At 36.0% G+C, this 23,693-nt stretch overlaps 2 protein-coding genes across 2 annotated transcripts; both read left to right on the top strand.

The window, feature by feature from the left end:
- The first annotated feature begins 1,389 nt into the window (after positions 1 to 1,389).
- LOC109153131 (cytochrome P450 81D11-like) lies at positions 1,390 to 3,624 on the top strand. Its single transcript, XM_019300917.1, has 2 exons — positions 1,390 to 2,398; positions 2,954 to 3,624. The coding sequence occupies exons 1-2, from the start codon at positions 1,437 to 1,439 to the stop codon at positions 3,459 to 3,461; spliced, it is 1,470 nt and encodes a 489-aa protein (XP_019156462.1). The 5' UTR covers positions 1,390 to 1,436; the 3' UTR covers positions 3,462 to 3,624.
- Positions 3,625 to 4,696: 1,072 nt separating this feature from the next.
- On the top strand, positions 4,697 to 5,488 carry LOC109153132 (MFP1 attachment factor 1-like). Its single transcript, XM_019300918.1, has one exon. The coding sequence runs from the start codon at positions 4,752 to 4,754 to the stop codon at positions 5,262 to 5,264; it is 513 nt and encodes a 170-aa protein (XP_019156463.1). The 5' UTR covers positions 4,697 to 4,751; the 3' UTR covers positions 5,265 to 5,488.
- The last annotated feature ends 18,205 nt before the right edge of the window (positions 5,489 to 23,693 follow it).

The raw sequence follows: 23,693 nt of genomic DNA, 5'->3' as shown, positions 1-23,693 counted from the left end.
TTAGTACTACTGATTCTATACAATATAGTATAAAAAAAATTACAATATAATATTTATGTTCACTAGTATTTAAACTTATGACTTCCAATCTGGGGAAGTACAAATGTGGCCATCGAACTACAATTATTTTTTAAAAAAAAATAAGTTATTTAAAAAAAAAAATTCAAATTTCCAAACATATACTTAATTTATTATTTTTTATGAAAGCAAGTACCAAGTAGATTCTCTATCTTTTGGAAAGTCTCAAAGTAAGTAATAATTTAAATTAATTATATTTTAGAGCTGAATTTCATCAACCTACATATCTTTTTGAGTAGATCTTAATCCTTTCCCTGACCGGGAAGCGCAAGATTAAAATTAACTTTTTCTTCCAAAAAAAAAAAAAGAAAGAAAGAAAGAAAAAAAGATAGCTGTAACTTTATGTTGTCAGCTATTGTCATGTGACAGAATTACAGACATATCTCCAAACAGATTTCTGTAACAGGATTTGTACTAATATTAAAACATAGTCAATGAAAGTGCTGCGCTGTTCATCTGTTAAACTGACTTTTAATTGGTTCCCACGAAACACTCCAACCATATAATAATAATAATAATAATAATAATAATAATAATAATAATAATACTTGTGTTACTTTTATGAAAGGTGTCTAAGGTTATATCATAAATATAGTCGGAAGAATGGTAATTATAATGCACTATGTTAGTTTTATGAAAGGTGTCTAAGGTGTCTAAGGTCAGATTATCATAAATGTAGTCGGAAGAATGGTAATTATAATACACTATGTTAGTTTTATGAAAGGTGTCTAAGGTTAGATTATTAAAAATTTAGTCGAAAGAATGGTAGTTTGATTGTAAGGGTGTGTCCAATTTAAAATAAAAAATTGGTAAATACTAATTGTATTGTGCAAAATACGCACGGACAACTTTGTTGTTCTTTATTTGTAGATTGTAAATAAGAATACCGGATAGAGCCTTAATAGTCGCAATGTGAGAGTTACATTTAATGTGATGGGCTGGTTAGGCACTGGTCAGTCCCTTTGATACCAAATACTTGGGATGTGGCTTATGAATGTTATACCCATTGTGGTGAGCTCCAAGCACTAATCGATCAGTTTGATACCAAATACTTGGACTAATCGAGGCCAATGCCTACCTAGTTCTTAAGACATGGTTTGTGGTTGTGACCTAATATCTGCAACGGTTGTACAACAGTTGTGAAAACTGAAAAGTCCTTTACAACAATAGCAGATTAACTGTTTTGTACTAGTGCTAATTTCCACCCATCAAAACACATGTATGTGCTCAAATTCTCTAATTAAACTCATGTTTAATTGACTAAAACCCTTTTCATTTAGTCCAATACACCTTTAATTCCATATCAAACTCTCTTTCTTCCTACCAAAGAGGAAAGTCTCAAAGCTCTTCTCCAAAATATGGAGATCTTTGGGTGGTCATTATGCATTATAATCTTGATACTTTCAATCTTTTGGCTTGTAATTAAACCTAGGAAAACCAACTTCCCACCAACTCCATTTGCGCTTCCAATACTCGGCCATCTCCACCTCCTCAAACCGCCGCCGCACCGGGCACTTCAAGCTCTCTCCCAAAAGTACGGCGCCGTCGTCCACCTCCGCTTCGGCTCCCGCCCAGTCGTCGTCGTTTCATCCCCTTCCGCCGTCGAGCAGTGCTTCACGACCAACGACATCATCTTCGCGAATCGACCCAAGTCTCTCGCCGGCGAGCACCTCGGCTATAACCACTCCACTCTTGGGTTCTCCCCTTACGGCAACCACTGGCGCAACCTCCGCCGTATCGCCACCACCCACGTCTTCTCCTCCGCCAGCGTCACCCGCTCCGCCGCCGCCCGCGCCGAGGAAATCCGTTTCCAGGCCAAGAAACTGGCCTCGAGCTACGGAGGAGAATTCAGGAAAGTGAACTTGAATGATCTGTTCCTGGATTTGGTTAACTCTACGATGATGAGGATGGTCGCCGGAAAACGGTGGTCGGGGCCGGCCGACATGTTTGGTCCACCGACGGTGATGAGTCTTTGCGACTATGTTCCGGTTCTAAGGTGGGTGGGGTTTCAGGGCATGGAGAAGAAGCTGGTAAAGATGAAGAAACAGAGAGACGATTTTCTCCAAGGTCTGATAGATGAAAGGCGGAAAGCTATAGAGATGAAGAAGAAGAAGACAATAATTGAAGCTCTGCTATTACTGCAAGAAGCTGAACCGGAAAGCTACACAGATGAGGTTATGAAGGGAGTGATAATGGTGATGTTCACAGCGGGAACTCACAGTACATCTCTCACCATGGAATGGGCAATGGCAGTCTTGCTCAATCGTCCTGACATATTAGAAAAGGCTCAAAATGAAATCGAGATGCAAGTTGGATGCAGGTAATCTATACATACATTTCTATATATACGTACAATCATGCTCTTAGGTTTGTACATAATAATAGAGTAATGATAAAAAAAATGGTTGAAAAAATCACTAGGCATCAATTATTGTACATAATAATAGAGTAATGATAAAAAACATGATTGAAAAAGTCACTAGGCATCAATTAATTGGAAGGGTCCGTGTATATTTTCATTTTTTTAATAATTTGTTTAAAATTTTTAATTTTTTAAGACCCGATAATTATAAACTATTTAATACTTTAATAGTTAACAGTAAAATATTAAAGATTAACCTAAAAAAAAAAGGGGAACAATAGCTAATCGGCCGACTAGGCGACCTAGTTGGCGCCTCGACCGCCTAGACCACATGAAAAATAGTAAAGTTTAGAGAGTAAGATTTGGAAGTCCATGTAGTAGTAGAACTCATTCTTAAAGCATAAGTGATTGTACTCGATGCAAAATACACTAGCTTTGATCGACGCTGTAGATAGATTTTGCTGTACTTTTGTATAGATTATAATGTAACAATATAATATAATGATCTTACAGTCGACTGGTGGAGGATTCAGATCTCTCGAGACTACCATACTTACACTGCATAATCAACGAGACGCTAAGGCTGTTCCCATCAGGACCACTTCTCGTACCACATTTTTCATCCCAACACTGCACCATATCCGGGTACGAGGTTCCTAAAGACACAACTCTTATAGTGAACGCTTGGGCGATTCATCGTGACTCTAAGGCATGGGAGAATGCAACCGAGTTTGAACCCGAGAGGTGGTTCAGGGAAAGCCGAGAAGCTGCTGCAGGAGGGTTCAAGTTTGTTCCTTTCGGAATGGGAAGAAGGGCGTGCCCGGGCTCCGGGTTGGCTATCCGGTTGATGAGTTTGGTTTTGGGCACGTTGATTCAGTGCTTTGAGTGGGGAAGAGTTAGAGATGGAGGATTAGTTGACATGGAAGAAGAAGGCAGTGGTTTGAGTTTACAAAGGGTTCAGCCTTTGGAGGCCATGTATAGGCCACGCCAATCTATGGCCACATTCGTCTCACAACTTTGATGATCTTCTTCATTTGTATAATTTGCGGGTTATTATCTAGTAGTTAGGACTGAGGTATACGTATTGAAATATACGTACTATACATTCTCGGATAATAACTGTGAATTTCACTCATCATTCAAATAATAAAGGATGTATTGCACATTTGGTCTATAAATATTGTAATTTCACTCATCATTCACACACTAGGCTCAAGATATGTACGAATCAATAGTATAGATTCGCATAAACAATAAGGGGTAAATGATAAAGGTAAAATATTGTAATAATATTTTATGGAAGGAAAATATTGTAATAATATTTCGTAAATAGATATAAAAATATTATAAAGAATGTTTTGTATTGATTTTGGATATGATTATCTAGACTAAAGACATACTAATATTCATATAAGGAAAAACCTAACTAATTTCCTAAAATGGAGGTGGGCCCCGAGACCAAGTTAAGGTCCACGCGGTTGGTCACGTGACTATGTCAAGGCCCCACCCATTCGGGCCCGGAGATGGGTTCGAGGGCGGGAATGGTTAGCGGCTTCGGGTCCCTATCTTGGTCCGGGCTACTTTCTCGGATCTGAGTCTTCTTCTTGGGACACACGAGTCATCTTATTGGGTCCCGGGCTATGGGCTCCTAGGCCTTGGATCTCCATTCTTGGTTATTTCCAATATCTCGATCACGTATACTGTTAAATGAAACTATAGTAGAATTAAAATGATACTTTAATGTTGTTATAATAAAACTAGTGTGCGTGAAAAATAAAACTAAAAAGTAGAGATCATGTAATTAATAACGTATATTGTCAAATGAAATTGTAGTAAAATTAAAATAATACTCTAGTGTTGCTATAATTAAAATAGTATGTGTGTAAAATGAACTAAAAAATTAAACGCATATAATAACATATATTGTCAAATGAGTTAAAATTATACTTTAATGCATGATACTATAATTAAATTAGTGTGTGAAAAATGAAACTAAAAAACAGAGTACCATATGATACTTTAGTACTGTTACTATAATGAAACTAGTATGGGTAAAAATTGAAACTAAAAAACATAACAAATGTCAGAGTCTATAAAGATAATCCATCATTTTTAATCACCGAAAGATTGGGCCCTGGACAACCCGCCCCACACCAAACTCCGCACCCGAACCTTTACCCGGGTTCGGGCTCGGGCTCCTCTTTCTCCAGACAAACACAGTAAAAACGTTACAAAGCATATTTCTTGTGATTTCTGTGATTTAATTAATCCGATAAAATTTTATCTTTTTCTGTCTGATTTAAATTTCAAAATGTCTGAGTCTGACCGTATCGAAGAAAACCCCCAATTACAGGAGAAGCGCGAAGAAGCTTTGACGAACATGTCCGAAGTCGAATCAGCTCTGGAGACTGCCGCCGCTTCGGAAGCTCCGAAGAAGCCCATGGCCGTGGAGGCCTCCTTCAGCATCTGGCCGCCGACTCAGAAGACTCGCGACGCCGTTATCAACCGCCTCATCGAGACGCTCGCCTCGCCGTCCATCTTGTCCAAGCGTTACGGCACCATTTCCCAGGAGGAGGCCTCCGAGGTCGCCAAGCAGATTGAGGAGGAGGCGTATAACTTCGCCGCGGCGTCTGCCTCTGCCGACGACGACGGCATCGAGATCCTCCAGCTTTATTCCAAGGAGATCAGTAAGCGCATGCTCGACACCGTCAAGTCCAGATCTGCCGCCGCCGCGCCGGAGGGTAAGCCGTCTGTGGAGGGTGAGGAGGCCGCTGTTGGCTCTGTTCCCGGTGAGGAAGTCTCGGATGTTAAGACGGAGCCGTGAAATGTGCATTGAGGTTTTCTAGTGTTCTTTTACTATATTTGCAGTTGAAAATTGAAATACTAGGGTTTCGGTTAATTGAACTGCTCCTTGGCCGATGTTGAGAATTGATTGAGATCTAATTCTGCTGTCTATGTGGTTTTAAGATCTTTTATACAATGCTCATACTATTAGATCTTATTATATGTTGTTTCAGTAATTAGCTTCAATGTTTCCTTTTATTCCTATTGTTTTTGGCGTATTTGAGAATCTCTCATAGATTAATTTCACTCTGGCTGTCTCATTTTGGAAGTTTCCCCTTTTTGGCTTTCCTGTGTTTGCCAATGAACAAATCATTTTTAATGTGATATGGAGCTTTATGAGTGGCTGAAGAATGTTCATAGATAGGGTAATGTGATGTGTCATTTGATTATGGATGTTACTTTGACATTAGGCTAGGAGTTTACATTGGATCTTGTTAGGGGATGCTTGGGTTGTGAACCTCCAGAACAAAACGTTTGGTGAAATAGAAAGGATGCGAAGGATATAAATCAGGAACTGATGAATAGAGGTAAGGTCAGAAGAAGACACGAAAGGAGAATAGTTGTGGGTTATCAATTAGGGTGATCTTGTGGTTCTGTTCTTGAATTAGTATGTGTCGACTTAAGCTGTATATGGAATGAGCCTTTTTGGTTAAGCGGGGTAATAGGGAAGTTCATCTGTTATGGAAGAATTCAGAGTTGTAATCTTTTTATTACTCATTTTGAAAGCATTCTGAATTCTCAACTGGAGACTTCAATTTTCTGGCCTTTAGTTTTTGGAAATTACTGTAAGCTTTGCTTGGTTTATTGGCTGGAATGTATCCTTCCAACTTCTCCTAGAGCCTAGGAATTTCATTCTCTAAATGCAGTCCCTGTTCGGCTCAGTTATTGGCTTTGTCAAACAGATGTTTTTTTAAAATAGTTGTAATTTGGAGCTTCTTGAAAAAGATGGTTTTCTTCTTTTTTAGCGTATGACCTAACTTCTACTTTAGGTACTAGATAGGCTCCAAATTGAGATGGGAAACAAGCACTTTCATATGCACTAAGACCTAATTGTGCTGCCTTTAAGATCCTTTATACAATATTCCGTATATTATTATATGTTATTTCAGTAATTAGCTTTGATGTTTTTGGTGCGTTTGAGAATCTCTCTTAGATAAAGTTTGCTTTGGTTGTTTCATATTGGATTTCTTTCCTTTTTGGCTTTCCTGTGTTTGTCAATGAACAAATCATTTGTAACTTGACATGGAGCTTTCTGATTGCTTGAAGAATGTTGGTAGATAGTAGTCCTTGGTAAGTTGATATATCATTTGATTATGCATGTTGTTTTGACATTAAGCCAGTAGTTTAACTAGACGTAATTGGGGATGTGTTTTGTCTAGTATAATTGGTTTAGCTGTGATTCTATGAGAACCCAGAACATAAAGTTTGATAAGAATTGATCAGAAGAAGAGGCACTGGGAGATAATGTAAGTGTCTAACTTAAGCTGTATATGGAATGAGCCTTTGTTTTGTTAAGCAATGCAGGGGGTAATGGGCGGATTAATCTGTTTTGGAGGAATTCAGACTTGTATTCTTCTTAGAATTACACTTCTTGAAAACATTCTGAATTCTCAACTGGAGATTTCAATTTTCTGGCCTCTAGTTTTTGGAAATTACTGCAAGCTTTGCTTAGCTTATTGGCTGGATATGTATCCTTCCAAGTTTTCATAGAGTCTAGGAATTTAATGTGTTCTTTAGATTCCTTTTTATTGCTTGGCAAATTGAGAAGATATTTACAGCATGTTTGGTAGGGGGAATTGCAATTCTTTCCCCACAGCATTTCAAATTTCATAGTTTGGTGGGACAGAATTGCAATTCATTAATTTTGAGGAATTGCAATTGCAAATCTATGTGACGTGGGAAGTAAAGTTGAGTTGTAAGGACCAAATTATTCATTCCTAATAATTCTACATCTTCTTACCCTAAGAATTGCAATGGTCTTTATAATACTTGTTCTCTTTTAAACTAAACATTAGAATAGAAATTTTTTAGGGCAAATTTTAATTAAGTTAGTCGGACAATTAGCTTGGTCATATATCACAAGGCTTCAAGTATGACTTTTCATGAAAGTTGTTTATTGATTTTAGAGATTGTTTGGTAGCCATGAAAGTTTAAACTTTTTTGGGAATTTAAAAGGTGGAAAAATTATTCCCACGTTTTGTTGCGATCTTTGACTTAAGAAAGTTTGGGTCAATGGGAATTACACTCCATGATATCAAAGAAAGTAAATTTCACCTAAGGGAAGCAAAGAATGTAAGATTCTTTTTTCTGAGTGGTTAGGAATATACTAAATTTATTTGATTATGTATTTATCTTTTTTAATGTCAGGTTAAAAGTCTTTGTTTATCAAAGAAATTTACATCACATCTATGTACCTAAAGTTTTTCGTAATTTAATTTACAATGTCTGTGTCTCTGGTACTTCATATATAACTTGATTAACTTAGTTTAATCTTTAGGTACTTGATTAATTTGATACTTATGATTTTTTGGCATATTGTTTATTAATTTACAAATAATTTATTAAATTTATGATTATTTGTTAAATTTTTTAGAAAAGCTTAAACGAATTGAACATGTTAATTAATTTTTCAAATAATTTAAAAGTTATGTTTCTGAAGTGGTTTATGCTGCTTATAGCCTTTGTCGGGAGGCGTTAAACGCCTTTACTTTGATCAACTATATATGAAAGTGCACCGCGTGTATTTAAACAATTACTCCCTCTGTCTCATTTTATCTGTCCATACTTATTATTTATTAGTCAAATTAATTCTTTTTTCTTTGTTAATTTTCTTTAGTATTTGTATTCATTTTTAAATTTAATTTTTTGTGTTTAATAGTATTTTTAGTGTATAGTTTCTAAATATAAAATGGGAGGGAGGGAGTATTTATAAAAAAAAAAAAAAAGGGAGAATAAACGCAGTTTTCCGTCAGTTTGCAGATCCGACGGCATGAATGTGTGGTTTCATTATCTGAAAATGTCACTGCCATGGATGGATTAGGACTGATGGATATCCATGTTGAAGAACAACCTACATACCTTTCGGAGAATTTAATGAATAATTTAATTTGTCTGCTTTTCCTACAAGAAACCGAAGGCCAAAGGCAAAATAAGTCAATGTTTACAGGTGGAGACATTATCGTATCGTATCTTCCCTGTTGACTCCCAAATTCTACCGTCTAAGGTGCATGTTGACATTTCCAGATTCTGTACGGTATTCATCCACCACCCCCCTACCCACCACCGTCAACTTAGATCTACCCTCATTGTTTATTTAGTATTGTAGTAAATATGATATTTTGATAGTAAACTTATTTCCCACTAATCAATTGATGGGTATATTTTAATTGAAACTTATGTTTCATTTTAAGTAATATATCTCGGTTTAGATTATGACACATTTACAGAAATATATACAAAAGAAATGATAATAATTGTGCATGATTTGAATATTTAAAGAATTAAATTAATATCTTATAGTATGTAATTATCATGTCTATAAAAGGAAAAATAATCATTCGTCTAAACTTGACAGGATGGTGGAGGGATAATAAGAGTGGCCTTTTAGGTGGGATGGCCGATGTTTAGTGTTCATAAGGAGCAATATACTTATGAGTTGTCATATCGTTGTGTCTTTGTTCATAATCTACTATCATCTAAGTATCAACTGAGCTGTTCATGCATTATCTTCACATGAAGAGATGGGTGGGTAGAATATGTGTGTTACTCTTCTACAATCCGGATACCATATAATGTGTTATATTGTACATATGTTTCTTTTAACCTACATCGTATAGCTACTCTACAAGAGAAGCAAAATCAGGGATAATCTTGGTTAAGTTGGTCAATCGGACAATTGACTTGATAATCACATGGTTCCAAGTTTGGCTTGCAGATCAGTCTATTGACCTTCTTGATTTTAACCTATCAACTATGGACAACTTAGACTGATTTACTTCTCGACTAGAATTACAAAGCAGATAAACTCCATCCAAAACACACTTTCAATTCGAGTAGAGGTTGTTGGCTTAACTAGCTAGTTGAACATTGTTAGGCTTTTGATATTATTCTTCCAAAAGGCTGAACCCCAACCTTAAGGGCCCCCACACCCCGACCCGACAGAGCATTTGGGAGGATGTAAAACTAGACTGTGCCTACTGTGCACAAGGAACCCCCTCACTTTGAGAGATTGGGAAGATGTAAGACTAGACCGTGCTCACTGCGCACAAGGAAACCCCTCACTTTGAGAGATTGCTCCCACATTGTGGTTGGTGAGACTCGGTCCCTGGTCACTCTTCCAAAGTTTCACTTCTGTGATCAGTTGAGCTGCCCATGCGGGTGGCTTTTGATATTATTAGTTGGCTGGGTCATGCCACTCTAGCTAGTCAAGCCTCCATTCAATTTCCACAAGAATCACAAGGATCAAATGTAAATGTGAATGTAAAAGAGAAGACACACATAAACCTTCATGGAAACTAAGTAATAATCCTTAGCCAAAATCAAAATTCAATTCAATGACAGATCAGATCAGAGAGTGACTGTAATAATCATTCTATCATGTTCCAAATTACAAACTCCAAAGTATATGTATACATATCCTAACTATCATCACTATATATATATCTCCCCTGACACAGAATCACAAAATGATCAAAAAACAAGAAATCAAAAACCCAACACTCATGAATCCTTCTGTCTCAAAACATCAAAGAATCCGATAAAAATTTTCTGCCACTGTCAACCTCAATCAATCTAACTGGTTATCTATGCTGTCTTCTTCAATCTTCAGTGCCCAGGGCCTTTCTTGCTCGGCCCAGAAGCCAATATGAACGCCATGCTTTTCAACGAAAAACCACCCATACCCATACCCTTACTCTTTCCGGCTTCAACTTCCGCCGCCTTTGGGTGCCCAAAACCACCGGCGACCTTCTCCCCGGCCGCAGGCGGAAGACGCCGGCACTGGACAGCGTTGGGCCGTGCTCCTAGGAAAAGGAACAGAAATCCCAAGACGAGATAGAAATGCTTCATGGGTATATGATGAAGAGAAATTAAAGATCTATGAGAGAGAAATTAAAAAGAGTGTTTTTTGGATTGAAACTGGAGGCTCAACTGCTCCACTATATATAACTAACAAGGAGGATTTTAGTAAATGGTAAGTATATATTACTTGGCCGACAAACAGTGCAAAGATAAACTTGAAAATTGAAAAGTTTGAATTGGGAGGAATGGCAGCTCGATCTGGGGAAAAAAGTCTATATTTCAATGCAAATTAGTCTAAATTTAGAAATGTGAATAGTGAAGAAGTAAGTTGGTGAGAGGAGGTTTCAACTCTTTGAAGAATGTTTTTGGTTTGAATTGACTTTATAATGGTGCGGCAAATATGTGCCATGCCAAGGGGCAGCTTTTAAAGAGCTTTAATTTGAGGTTTCACACAAATCTTTTCTCTCAAAAAACCGTGTAAGTTTCCACATGCATACCGGCATGTGTGCCACGCGTTTATTTTGTTTAATTTCTCTTTAGGTTTTTGAATTTTGTTGGACTATATTACCATCAAACTGTACATTTCTGGACACGAATTAAAAGTAATCCAAACCCAAACTCACAATTAAGGTTCATTGCAAAAATTGAACTCCACTCTGCCTTTGAAAGTAAGTTTTAGGTGTCCTGCACGGACTTAGCTCAATGGTTTAGTAGGCAATATTTGAGAGAAAGATCAAACTTTTGCGGAAGTATGAAAATTATGCCCAATTTGGACAGAGCCCTTGTGAGCACATGCATTTCGTTCTATCTGTTGAGTCATTGAATCACAATAATTTACATCATTTCCCAAATGCTCTGTTAGGCAGGAGTTTGAGATTCAACCTTTTAAGGGAAAAGAAAATTTTATATGAGACTTTTCATTCATTAGACCAACTTCCCACAATGCTCTGTTGGGTCGGAGTGTAGGGACCTTGGGGTTGGAGACTCAACCTTTTGGGAAAAGAAATTTTAGTTGAGACTTGTAAATGATGTAAGGAGTTTTGGGAAAATATGTAGTAATTTAATTTTGAATTAGTTGAAAATTGATGTGATTATAAAGAAAAAAAAAACAGAGTATTTTCTTGGGACATCGGTGGTTCGAAACGTACAGCGAGATGATGACAGACAAATTAGATGGCAGGTGGCATGACATAAGATTGTTGAGGATAAGACTAATATAGTAATATGTATATATATACATACATATAAGCGTGTGTAATTATTTTCTGGGAAAAGATGGATCATCCTTTTGATCTGTCTCCCCCGTTTTTAGCACCGCTCCACCCCTCAAAGTCAAAGAAGCGCCGTGGAACCCATGTAAAAAGAGTTTGAGCAATATAAAGTAAGACTGTTTAAATCGAATCTATGTGTATACAGCAATATCTAAAAGAGTCGTCTTAAATGGATGTTGACAAAAATGTTGTGGTAAATACGGTGGTTTCCACAAATGCGTATAAATATTGAGGTTAGACCGGGATTAGGTCATTTTTTAGTATGGTTATTGCTTTAAGTTCTGATCATGAGAAATGACGTAGGGTTAGAGGATCTCGAGTTGTATAGTGGTAGGTGGAAAAATATCCGAAAGTCCCTCCTACAAGCAATTAATGTCATATTTATAAGGGGTGAAAGGGAACACATGTCGGTCTCCTAGCATGTGTGACATATACTAGGGCGAATGCACACCGCACACGGGCAGGCCAGAGGCGATATTGATTCATCCATGTGTTCTAGAACTCCTAACTTCCTCGTTCTTGTAGTCGTTGAATCCGTGCCGAGGAATGTCGTTAAGGTCTTAAGTAGAGAGGATCGGGGATGAGATAATAGTACCTCCTAAGCATTGCCGACGGGCGGATCCCTACTCGGTTGCGTGAATGAGGTCGGGTCACAGGCCTTGTGGTCTGTAGTGCTCGGCGTCGACGGTCAAACTCGGTGGGATGCGTGCCCTTGTCCCGAGCACGCATACGATACAACACGGCCAGGTATAATCCATATCAAGAAACTTAATTGCTTAATTTTAACCACTAATTAAATGCAAGTATCAATGCAAAGGAACTCTATCCATAACACAAACAAATTCACAATCAATATTACATTCCGTGAAAGGTATTTGTTGCTATAGGCAACATGTAACCGTGAGCCGACCAACATGGCATCCATCACCTACTTCAAAAAAAAAAAAAAAAAAATTGACACAAAAATTTAATACAAATAATATTGACAAAAAAAGTTGGCAACAGTTTATGTGTGTGATGGTGAAGCCTTAGCCCACAAAGGACCATAATGAGGTAAATCAGTTTATATTATTCTATAGCTTATCAATTCAAACCAATAAAATCAATATGCAAGGGTTGTTAAAATTTAAAATTAGAATCTTGTAATTTTCAATATGATTATTTCATCAAATCGACTGGTATTGTCTTTACATTTGGTTTTGGCATCTAAATAAGTGGAGGAATACCACATGCATAACCACATGATGTTGAAGCAAATTAAATTATATATGGTGGAATTCAAAGGAGGGAATTGAATTGTGAGCAAGCTAGGTTGAATATTCAAAGTTGTGACAGGGAACTAGGATTTCACACCCTAGCATGACATATATAGGTAGGTGTTAGTAGACCACTTTTATGCTTGTAAAGCTTTATGATTAAAATAAAAAGAAGAGGAAGACAAAAAACTGGGGACAAACACCACACTGTTCAACCATATGCAATACCAATTTTGCCAAACTAACAAAGCATTGGATTCACATTAATAATTGTGAACTTTTTTGTGGTCGTCTCAACTGGTTTGGTGAGGTGTTGTAGGTTTGAATTGGATGGGTTTTGTCTGTGCTTGCTTGGAACCAAATAAATATTTTCTTGGTACAAGAAAAAGTTTGAATATTTTTCCCGGATTTGTTGTTTGTTGTTTGGTGTATGTTTGGTTTTGTGACTGACAGTCTCACCTTAATTTCGTTCGTGTTGCATGTTCCTATCAAGCTTTTATTGTTCTGGTTTTTGCACCCTGTAATGCCCTACATCATGCCCACATTTCAATGCCTTAATTCTAGCTATATGCTCCTCTTGACCATGGCTTAGGTTTTGCCAAAGCAATCGTTATGCCATGGAACCGTGTTCACCATGATGGTGAACACAGTTCCAACGGTATTAGTACACCGTTATTTTTTTTTCTTAATTAATTGCGTGACTTTTCTTCTTCATTTTCACATTTCGCGGTTTCACTTTAATTTGAGGTGAGCAATGATTTCGGACATTCATAAATTATGAATTCATGCCTGCACATTCACTTTGGAACCATGCCTACATATTCCCGTCCGAAATCACGGACATTCATAAATTATGAATCCATGCCTGCACATTCACTTTGGAACCATGTCTACACATTCACTTTGGAACCATGAGATTATGAATTTTCTGTTATAAGATTATGAATTTTCTGTTATGAGATTATGAATTTTCTGTTATGAAATTATGAATTCTGTTATGAGATTATGAATCTACATTACATTCATAATCTCATAACAGAAAATTCATAATCTCATAACTAAAAATTCATAATTTAATAAATATTTTACTTTTATGCGATTATGAATTTTCTGTTATGAGATTATGAATTTTCATTACATTCATAATCTCATAACAGAAAATTCATAATTTGATCAAACGCGCGCCATTAACTCCACATCCGCGATTTTTTTTTTTTTTTTTTTTTTTTTTTTTTTTGCGTAAAAACGACGTCGTTTGAACTTGTGTTCACCATTCACGGTGAACACATTTTCAGGGCATAATTTGCGTTGCCAAAGTCATCAACCAAACTAGACCTACAATTAGTCATTAACACTTGGTTTTGATTATCTAAGAGTAATGCTAGGTGCCTTTCTTAAATTTTTTTTTTTCAATATTTCTCTTGATGTGACACATTTAATTGGATTATTTAGCATTTAATTAAAAGTGTGGAGGGCTAACCAATTCATGACACCCAATGAATATAAGCTGCATCAGGGAGGAAAATATTAAAAGAAATTTAGGAGTGGTAAATATCATCTTTAGTGTTTTGAGGGTGACAACAAAATTTAATATAGTAGCTAAAAAAACACAATATTTGAGAAATCAAAACTAAAAATAATTTCGTTATTGCAGCCATTCAATATATTTAATATTAAATTATTCATTTTTTTTTCTTAAGGTCATGAGTTTGATTCTTGTCAATACATTTTTTATTGAGTGTGTCACATTGAGTTTTCCCAATTCCGTTGATCTCTCCCGTGTGCGTGGTTTGTGAACTATTAAATAAAAGTAGGATTTAACCCGTGTATATCCTCAGACAATGGCTATATGGTTTTCCTTCGTCATCCAATATTAAATTATTCATTTTTGGAAATTTTTACACATCAATTAATGAATAACTAATAGTCGGTAGTAGATTAATTAATAATGGATTGTGTCAGTTGCTTTGGTTTCCTTAAAATATAACGACATTTTGATCTTTTATACAAAGTGTGGAAGAATGGTTTGAAGAATGGATGAGTACGTACATTATCTGGATACTTGCCAAAATCACCTGAGTGATTAAGTACAAAGTTTGGGTGAAATACATGTAGCGAAGTGAGTACAAAATGTCCTATTGAACGGGATTATCCAAGCTATTTATACTATGCCAGAGTTTATCTAGCTACATTAAGTTGATTTGTTGGCTTGTCTTCACATGTCTTCTAATGGTTGGTCCTCTGGTCCTAACCTGTAGACAAATTAAACCATCTAACCAACCGACTTGTGAGGGGTATAACCCTAAACCCATCATATACTTGACAAAAAAAAAATACTAAAATACATATATACCATTATATTGATTCTAATACAACAAAATCCAAACTAATCGTTTGTTAATTACAAGCAGGCCACCATCGATGAGTCCGCAGCAGATTTCCTTACTTCCCAACTTGCATCGTTCATATAATATGCATAAACACATTCCTTAGCTTTTGTCCTTTTCGATCTGCTTACAACTTTCATTGAATTCTTTCTAACATAAATAATTGTACTCCGATCCTTGCCACCCACGAGTGCCTGTATTTTTTCCTTTGTCTTTTATTGTTGAAAATAAGTGTCATTATGGAGACTCTTACATAACCTAATAGTGTGGATCACATGCCATGCCAGAGGTCTCGGCATCCAAGTAGGTGTGGATTAGAAGCCACACATCTTTTTTTAACTTATCAGAGGTCTTAGCACCCTCAAATTAAAGGTTCTTCAGTGATAACAAAATCTGTCGTCAGTACACGAGGGTGTGCACTGGATAAATATCGTCTTATAATTATAGATAGTTGATAAAAGACCAAAATTAATTAGGTAAACCAGTTTAGGTGACCATATAATTATATCGTCTTATAATTATAGATAGGTAACGGTTGTCCATAGATGACCACCTCGATCAAACCAAGAAGGCCGACCACCAATAAGATGCCCCTACTAAAGTCAATCGAACTTGTAATTTTATAATTATCAAGTCAACAACCTAATCAATTGGTTGGAGTTTTCGATTTTCCTAAAATAACTATAATAAACAAGCTAGCTAGCTAGCTATATATGTGACCAACTACTTCAATATTATATTGTTCCAACATTCCAAAGCATGCTTGTGACTCCGTTTGGTACTATAAACAATTTTCAACTCCACCTGCAATCACGGAATTTCGCATGCCGATCTTCCAATATGTACATAGTTTATTTATACATAAAAAGACAAAATAAACATGGATTGTTAATACACCAACACCTACGGACGACGATGTTACAAACTATGATACAATGATATATTCATACATAATTTGCTACTAACAATATTTTAGATATGGGAAATTTACCAACACTTCGTGGTTTGATGCCTACTTTAACTTGGGAAAAATGAAGGTGCGCTCTGGGTTAAAGATATCAACTGTGAGATAAGTTTTGACTGCACTCAATAAATGCAACTTAAATAAAATGTGTGATTATATCTAATACAAAAAGATATCATTAGCCCACTACCTGAAGGTGCGCTCTGGATTACCCGTTTTATGACCCTAGCCGCCACTCATGGTATAATCTAATTGCATTCAAATAAGTTTTCTCCTCACTTAGTACAACTTAAGTAACATATGTAATTATATCCGGTACATGTAAACCCACCACCGGAAGGTGCACTCTCCGTGAAATCCGAGTGACTTTAACTGACAAAAGAATCACAAAAAGATAAATCACGACATAAATACTAATAATAGACTCCTTCCATAGAGAGTTGAACTTAAAACATAGTGATTATCAAGTCAATCGTCTGACTAATTTCTGGAGTAGAAATTATAATAGTAAACATATTATTACACATATTAATTTACCTTATCATCATCATAGGGGATTTTGTCGTATTCGCTTGCCAAGAAATCAGACCGTGCAATTAATTAAGAAACTTTATAAAATTCCTAAACTATGCATGCAGATATGCAAATTGAGGTTGATTGTAACCACAAATTAAGTGTGGAATAAAGTAAGACAGCTCCGAAACTAGTGGAAGTCGATCTTTCAATATTTGAATTTCATACATACGCACACACACACGCACACACACATATATATATATATATATATATATATATATATATATATATATATATATATATATAGAGAGAGAGAGAGAGAGAGAGAGAGAGAGAGAGAGATTCTTGTGAGTATGTTAGGGTTGCAGTAGCCGACAAGATCATGTCTGCAACTAGAAGAAGTTGAACGAACTCTCCGGTACCTGAGCCCAACAACGTAACACCGCCAAGTTGCCAACTTAGCTTGAACATTGGAATTATTTTGGTGAGACCACTTTGCACAAAATCTGCATGCATCACTTATATACTAACCTACCTTGGACATACTAACAAGATATGCCATATTTTTTGGTACATTATTGAGAAAGAAAGAAAAAAAGAATAAGACTAATGTTTAACTAGTTCAAGCTCGTGTTCGTATTCTCTTAATAAATTTGTCGTATGAAATTATTTAAAGAGTCTTTTAAAATCGTCAAACATTTAATTAACGTAATCTAGAAATACGGTTGTTCAATAAATGATGGGATTTTGTTAAACATTTTGGATGCATGTAAACAACGTAACTACTAGGAAGCAATGAGATCGAGGTGAGAGTGAAGTACGTTGGGGCCAAAATTGTGCTATTGATTTCTTAGTTAGCTCGAGACCGTATAATAATAGAGCAGTCCAGGTGATTGTCATCCCATTTATCCCTTCCGCGTATTCGTTGAAAGAATAAGATGGTGTGACTCTCTCTAAGTTAATTTTGTCTTTATTATAGTTGCTTGTGAGATTTCTTCTTCCCTTTGTTCCAAAACATAAAAAAGAAAAATAAAATAAAAATATAACCATACTATATTAATTATTTAAAGGATCAAAAACAATAATTAATTAAACTTTAATTCCCATACGTAGTTTCCGAACTCTAATCAAGATTTTGTTAAAGAAATTCGGACAGAATCTTCGTTTTGTCAAAGTGTCCGATCACGCTGCAAGCTGGCCGGCGACGATTCCCATATTTAAACAGACAGTTCCCTTAATTCAGATCAGACAAACATTACCCACTCATCCTTGGACAAAATCGAAAAAACAAGAATCATACCATCAAACATGAAGCAGCAACAAAACCTCGTAGTCCTCGAGAAACCTACGACGATCATCGTCGTGTTTTTCTTGCTTCTGTCCACGATCAACAGCGCAGAAGGGTCCAGGCAACTGAAAGATGAGACTCCATCGCAGCCGTCGCCAATCACCTCCGCTCAACAGATCTTCAATGTCAACGATGCAGATCAAGCAGCAGCTAATCTTGAACGTCTCAACTCTTCTTCAACCGTGGAATATGAAGCATATTCTGGGCCAAGTCAGAGGGGGAGCGGCCATTAATTAGCCTCTAATTTTAATTTGCTTAATTATATATGGTTTATTTGAATTTACATTCAGTTTGCATGGTTCTTAGGGGATTTATTGTATTTGCATGCGTAGTGTCTTGTAATCTCAGGACAAAACGCCTGCAAGACAACAAATTTTTACATTGTTTTTCTTTTTTGGGATGACGAGGGATATGATGTGACAGTGCCTTGTGAGCCTAGCCGACTAAGAACGAGATAAATTAGTTTAGATTGTTCATAGCTGATGATCGATTCAAATTAAGAAGACCAATATGTTCCTCCCATTTTTATTTTATATAATGTCTGTTGTTTTGGTTATATATGTTGTTAGTGTGACATTTTTTGTGGTTTCTGCAGAAGATTGCAGAGCCATTTTTCATGAAATTTTCAGTGTCTTTTGCAGATAACAAAGTTTTAACGTTTTAAAGAATGAATGCGTCTTCATCCTAAAGAATTAAATCGTTTCCCCTATATGCGAATGGTGAGGAAAAAACTCAGTAAAAACTTCTTATGGATATATTGGAAATGGCCCAATTATTATGACACGGGGTCTATGAATCCATTGCTCGGGGTCTAAGAAGATGGCTTCATGAGTGGCCCAAGGAGAGTTTGGAGCCCGTATTCAGGCCCAGGATGATGGGCCGTGACTTAGTTCTACAGCCCACCGCATGGGCCTTGATTTAGTCTCGTAGAGGGTTATGCTGTGCAACCGTGTGCACCATGCATGGTGCACACGGTTACAAAAATGACGTCGTTGTGACGTCCGACTTAAAAAAAAAAAAAAAAAAAGTTTCGATTGCCGTTAACGGCGTTATGTTTTGCATAATTTGAACTATATAATTCATTCATTCTAGATATATAGTTCATTAATTCTGAATATATAGTTCAAATTATCCACAACATAACGCCGTTAACGGCAATCAAAACTTATTTTTTTTTAAGTCGAACGCATTATTTTTAATCAAAACGACGCTGTGTGCACCATGTATGATACACACGGTTGGAAATATGATATGGATTTCATCTTAAAAAAAAAAAAACCGCCAAAGTCGTATAGGAACTTCCCTTTTTCAAGGAAACAAGTGATAGGTCTCCAACAATGAATTTAAAAAAAAAAAAAAAACAAACAAAACAAAATTCAAACATGGATGTTCGAAAAAAAAAAATTAAAAATAGAATGACACATAAATTTAGGACCAAAAAAGAACTGAATAGATCAAAATATCTTTATATTTAACGTCATTTAAACATTTTTGTTGACGGATAATAAAAAAGAAGAGGAGTAATTTTGTCTCATCGTTATCTTTTTTTTCTTCCTAAAATCCATATAATTAAAATCCCAAGAGACATGAGATTTTAATTCCATGAAAATGAGAAAATTGCAATTCCTTACAATCAAACTAAGAAATTTAATAGCCTTTAGAATTAGATAAAAATTAAGTGAGAATTGAATTTAAATTCTCCCCAACCAAACGTCCCTCAATTTGGTGCTCGAATTTGACAACGTTCTTTACCTAAATTTTTCTAAATTTAGTCCCATCAAATATATTAGTGAAATATTTAATATAAAATTATAATTGACATTTACATTTATAACAACACCACTTGTACGGTTAGTAAACTATTGTTTGTTGTCTTTAAGTACCTTCACATATTGATAATTAGAATATTCTAATTATCATTTTAGGGTCGGACTAATAAAGATTGTCACATTATATACATAAAATTAATCAAATTACAACTCTAATGATAATAATCCTATTATAGAACTCAAATATTGGCAGCTAATTTATTGTATTAATTAATGCATGTTTTGACACTTTAGGACCGACCTCACTTTAGTTTAAGAAATCTTTGGTTATGTATTTGTGTCTTATTAGCAAAGTTTTCAAACACACAAAATTGAAGCTTGGAACGTCTCGCTTTGTGGGGGTGCAAATTTGTCAAGCAGGCACGTGATCCGCAGATGGTAAGTTTTTTTTTTTTTTTTTTTTTTTTTCTTAAATGTATGTATTAAAATTTTAAATGTGTTTTGAATTATGACCCATTAAAAATTCTCGTGTTTTTAAGTGTTTTCGTGATGGTTTACCTGAAGAATTCCGAGGAAATCCTTATTTACCGGTCAGAGCACCTCACTCAAAGGTTGGTTGATCATTCTTAATCCACGCCCATGAGACAAAGCTTGTTTGGTCAAGAAGTTCGTCACCCTATTCTGTTCCTGAAATATGTGGATAATTTGAACTTGTCAATCCTTCAAGATTCATTGTTTGTAGACACTAATAATATTAGCCGCAGGTCCACTAAAGACTTCTTCTCTACCGTGGTGATTTAAGCAATCTCAAATATTGTTTAATTTGCATTTAATATAACGTTTATATATGCTTAATTTATCTTTTTATTGGGCACTAAGAATTGGTAGCTAGCAATTTTGTTTTTTAAAGCCTAAAATTGTGTATAAATCAAGAGAAAGATAAGATAGGGACAAGTTCATCCCTCAAAACACAGTACAATTTCTAAAATTAGCTCAATTCTTCATCATTTTCCTACCGTTACATTTGTTAGCACGTATCTTGGGTTTATATATATTACTGGTCGCAATAAAGCCAACATTTGTGATTTGTAATTACTACTTGTTGAAGATATACATTAAGTAAACTTCACTAATTGCAGGCCGCAAACTATACATATATTAGATAAATTGCACTATCTAGGAAGATTAATTAGCATATTCAATGAGCTTACTCGAGAGAGTATTGACAATAATCAAACATATAATTTTTTTGGTACAATAACCATGTTTTACCCACTTGGACACTCAATTTCTTTTAATTCTTGATTTTATTGTTCCATTGTAATAAAAATAAGAATTTTTTTTTTTTTTTTGTGTATGATTAATATAACCAAGAAATTTGTGATCTAGTGGTACCAAGTTACTCTCTCATATGAGAAATTGTAGGTTCGAGTTAGGGATGGTAATGTGTCCCGTCCCCGACGGGGATCCCCGATCCCCGCCCCGAAAGAGACGGGGATGAGAAAAATTTTCAGGGAACGGGGACGGGGACGGGGATACCCCTCCCCGCCCCGCCCCGCCCCTGAATAATTATATATATATATATATATATATATATATATATATATATATATATATATATATATATATATATATATATATATATATATATATATATATAGTTAGTTAGTTAGTATTTTAATTTTTGAAACTAGTACTTAAATTTTAATTTTTTATTATTAAAAATTAAAATTATTTAACATTTTGAGTAGGAGTTGACGAGGAATGGGGAATCCCCGACCCCGTCTAATTTTCCGCGGGGACGGGGATGGGGAACATTTTCAATTCCCCGCCGGGGACGGGGACGGGGACGGGGATGGGGACGGGGAGTATACTCCCGGCCCCCGCCCCGCCCCGTTGCCATCCCTAGTTCGAGTCAAAATAAGTAATTTTGGGTGCTGATGATTGTTAGTGATATTATATTCTTAGTATAATAATGTGTAGTATTATTCTTGTACATATAGGATTGATTTAGTCTTATAGTCTGCACCTATTGTGTAGGGTTAGTTAGATAGTTATTCTATCGCTTTTGTATCTCTGTAACTGTCTGAGTTTGAATCAATGTGAAACATTCACTCATCTGGTATCAGCTAGCCAGGTTGAATTTTCTCTCTCCTCTCCTCAAAACAATGTCGACGAATTGTGTAGAGTTAGTTAGATAGTTATTCTATTCCTTTTGTATCTCTGTAACTGTCTGAGTTTGAATCAACGTGAAACATTCACTCATCATGATGATAATATAATTAACTTACAAAATCAAGTAGCATAGTAAACATTTAATTTAATTTTAGGAACTTTTATAGTTAACTATGTACTAATACTTATTTTACTCTATATATACACGGTGTGTTAGGTGAGTTTTAAGCGGGTTTTGTACATAAAACTTGAGCCGAACCCAGCGCACCGTGAATTTAATTTTTTCAGACCAATCCCTAACTCACCACCACTATCACAAAAAAAAAAAAAAAAAAAAAAAATATATATATATATATATATATATATATATATATAATAATAATAATAATAATAATAATAATAATAATAATAATAATAATAATAATAATAATAAAAAATCGATCCATATGTGATGGATATATTATAAAAGGACACGAATCAAGCCAACCTGAAGAAAATGGATGTGACCCAAATGTCGACGTAAGCTTGGGGCGGCCTCAGTTGGAGGCGACCTCAGCTTGGGGCAGCCTCGGTTGGAGGCGACCTCAGCTTGGGGCAGCCTCGGCTGGAGGCGACCTCAGCTTGGTGCGGCCTCGGCCCGGGGCGCCCACGGCTAGAAGCAGCCTCAGCCCGGGGCGTCCACGACTAGAGGCGGTCACGTCTGGGGTGTCCTCGGACCGGGGTGCCCTCGGCCTCGCGCACTACACGCGCAGACATAGTCAAAGGGCAATCCAACCACCCGCTCTATTCTCATTAGGCGGTTGGGGAGGAGGGCGGGGGGTGGAGTTTGGTATAAAATTATTGGTGCATTATTGTCTTGTTTAGGACAACTACTCACGTGTTTTATTATTACAACTCTTTGTAATTTTCCCACAAGAATTGTCCCCGCGATATATATTCATTGTCTTTTCCTTTTAGGGTCCGTTTGGAAACCAGGAAAATGACTTCTGGAAAATGTTTTCTGGAAAATGAGTCATTTTCCGGAAAACATTTTCCTTTCCGGTGTTTGGTTGCATTCTGGAAAACTGTTTTTGTGTGTTTGGTTCATTTTCTGAAAAATGAGTAGAATTGTATAATTAAACATTTTAATTATTTTATTTAGAATATTACAACATGTATAATAATATATAATAATATAATATTAATTTTAAATATAATAAAAAATAGCTAAGTTTTTCAACAAAAAAAAAAAAACTAATAATATATCAAAAATATTATGGTGGTGGTGGTGTAGTGGTAGTGGTGTTATTCGTTATATAATAATAATAATAATAATAATAATAATAATAATAATAATAATAATAATAATAATAATAATAATAATAATAATAATAATAATAATAATAATAATAATAATAATAATAATAATAATTGGTGGTGGTGTGATGGTGGTGGTAGTATGACGATGGTGTGGTGGTGGTGGTGGTGGCGGCGACGGTGGTATGGTGGTGGCGGCGGCGGCGGTGGTATGGTGGTAGTGGTGGCGGCGACGGTGGTTGCGGTGGTATGGTGGTGGTAGTGGTGGTGGTGGTTGCGGTGGTATGGTGGTGGTGGTGGCGGCGGTGGTGTGGTGGTGGTGGCGGTGGTATGGTGGTGGTGGCGGTGGCGGCGGTGGTGTGGTAGTGGTGGCGGTGGTATGGTGGTGGTGGCGGCAGCGGTGGTATG

Source organism: Ipomoea nil, unplaced genomic scaffold (genome assembly GCF_001879475.1).
Source record: "Ipomoea nil cultivar Tokyo-kokei standard unplaced genomic scaffold, Asagao_1.1 scaffold2480, whole genome shotgun sequence".
Taxonomy (NCBI): Eukaryota; Viridiplantae; Streptophyta; class Magnoliopsida; order Solanales; family Convolvulaceae; genus Ipomoea; species Ipomoea nil.
Note: the sequence above shows the minus strand (reverse complement) of the source record. Positions and strands in the feature narration are given on the sequence as shown.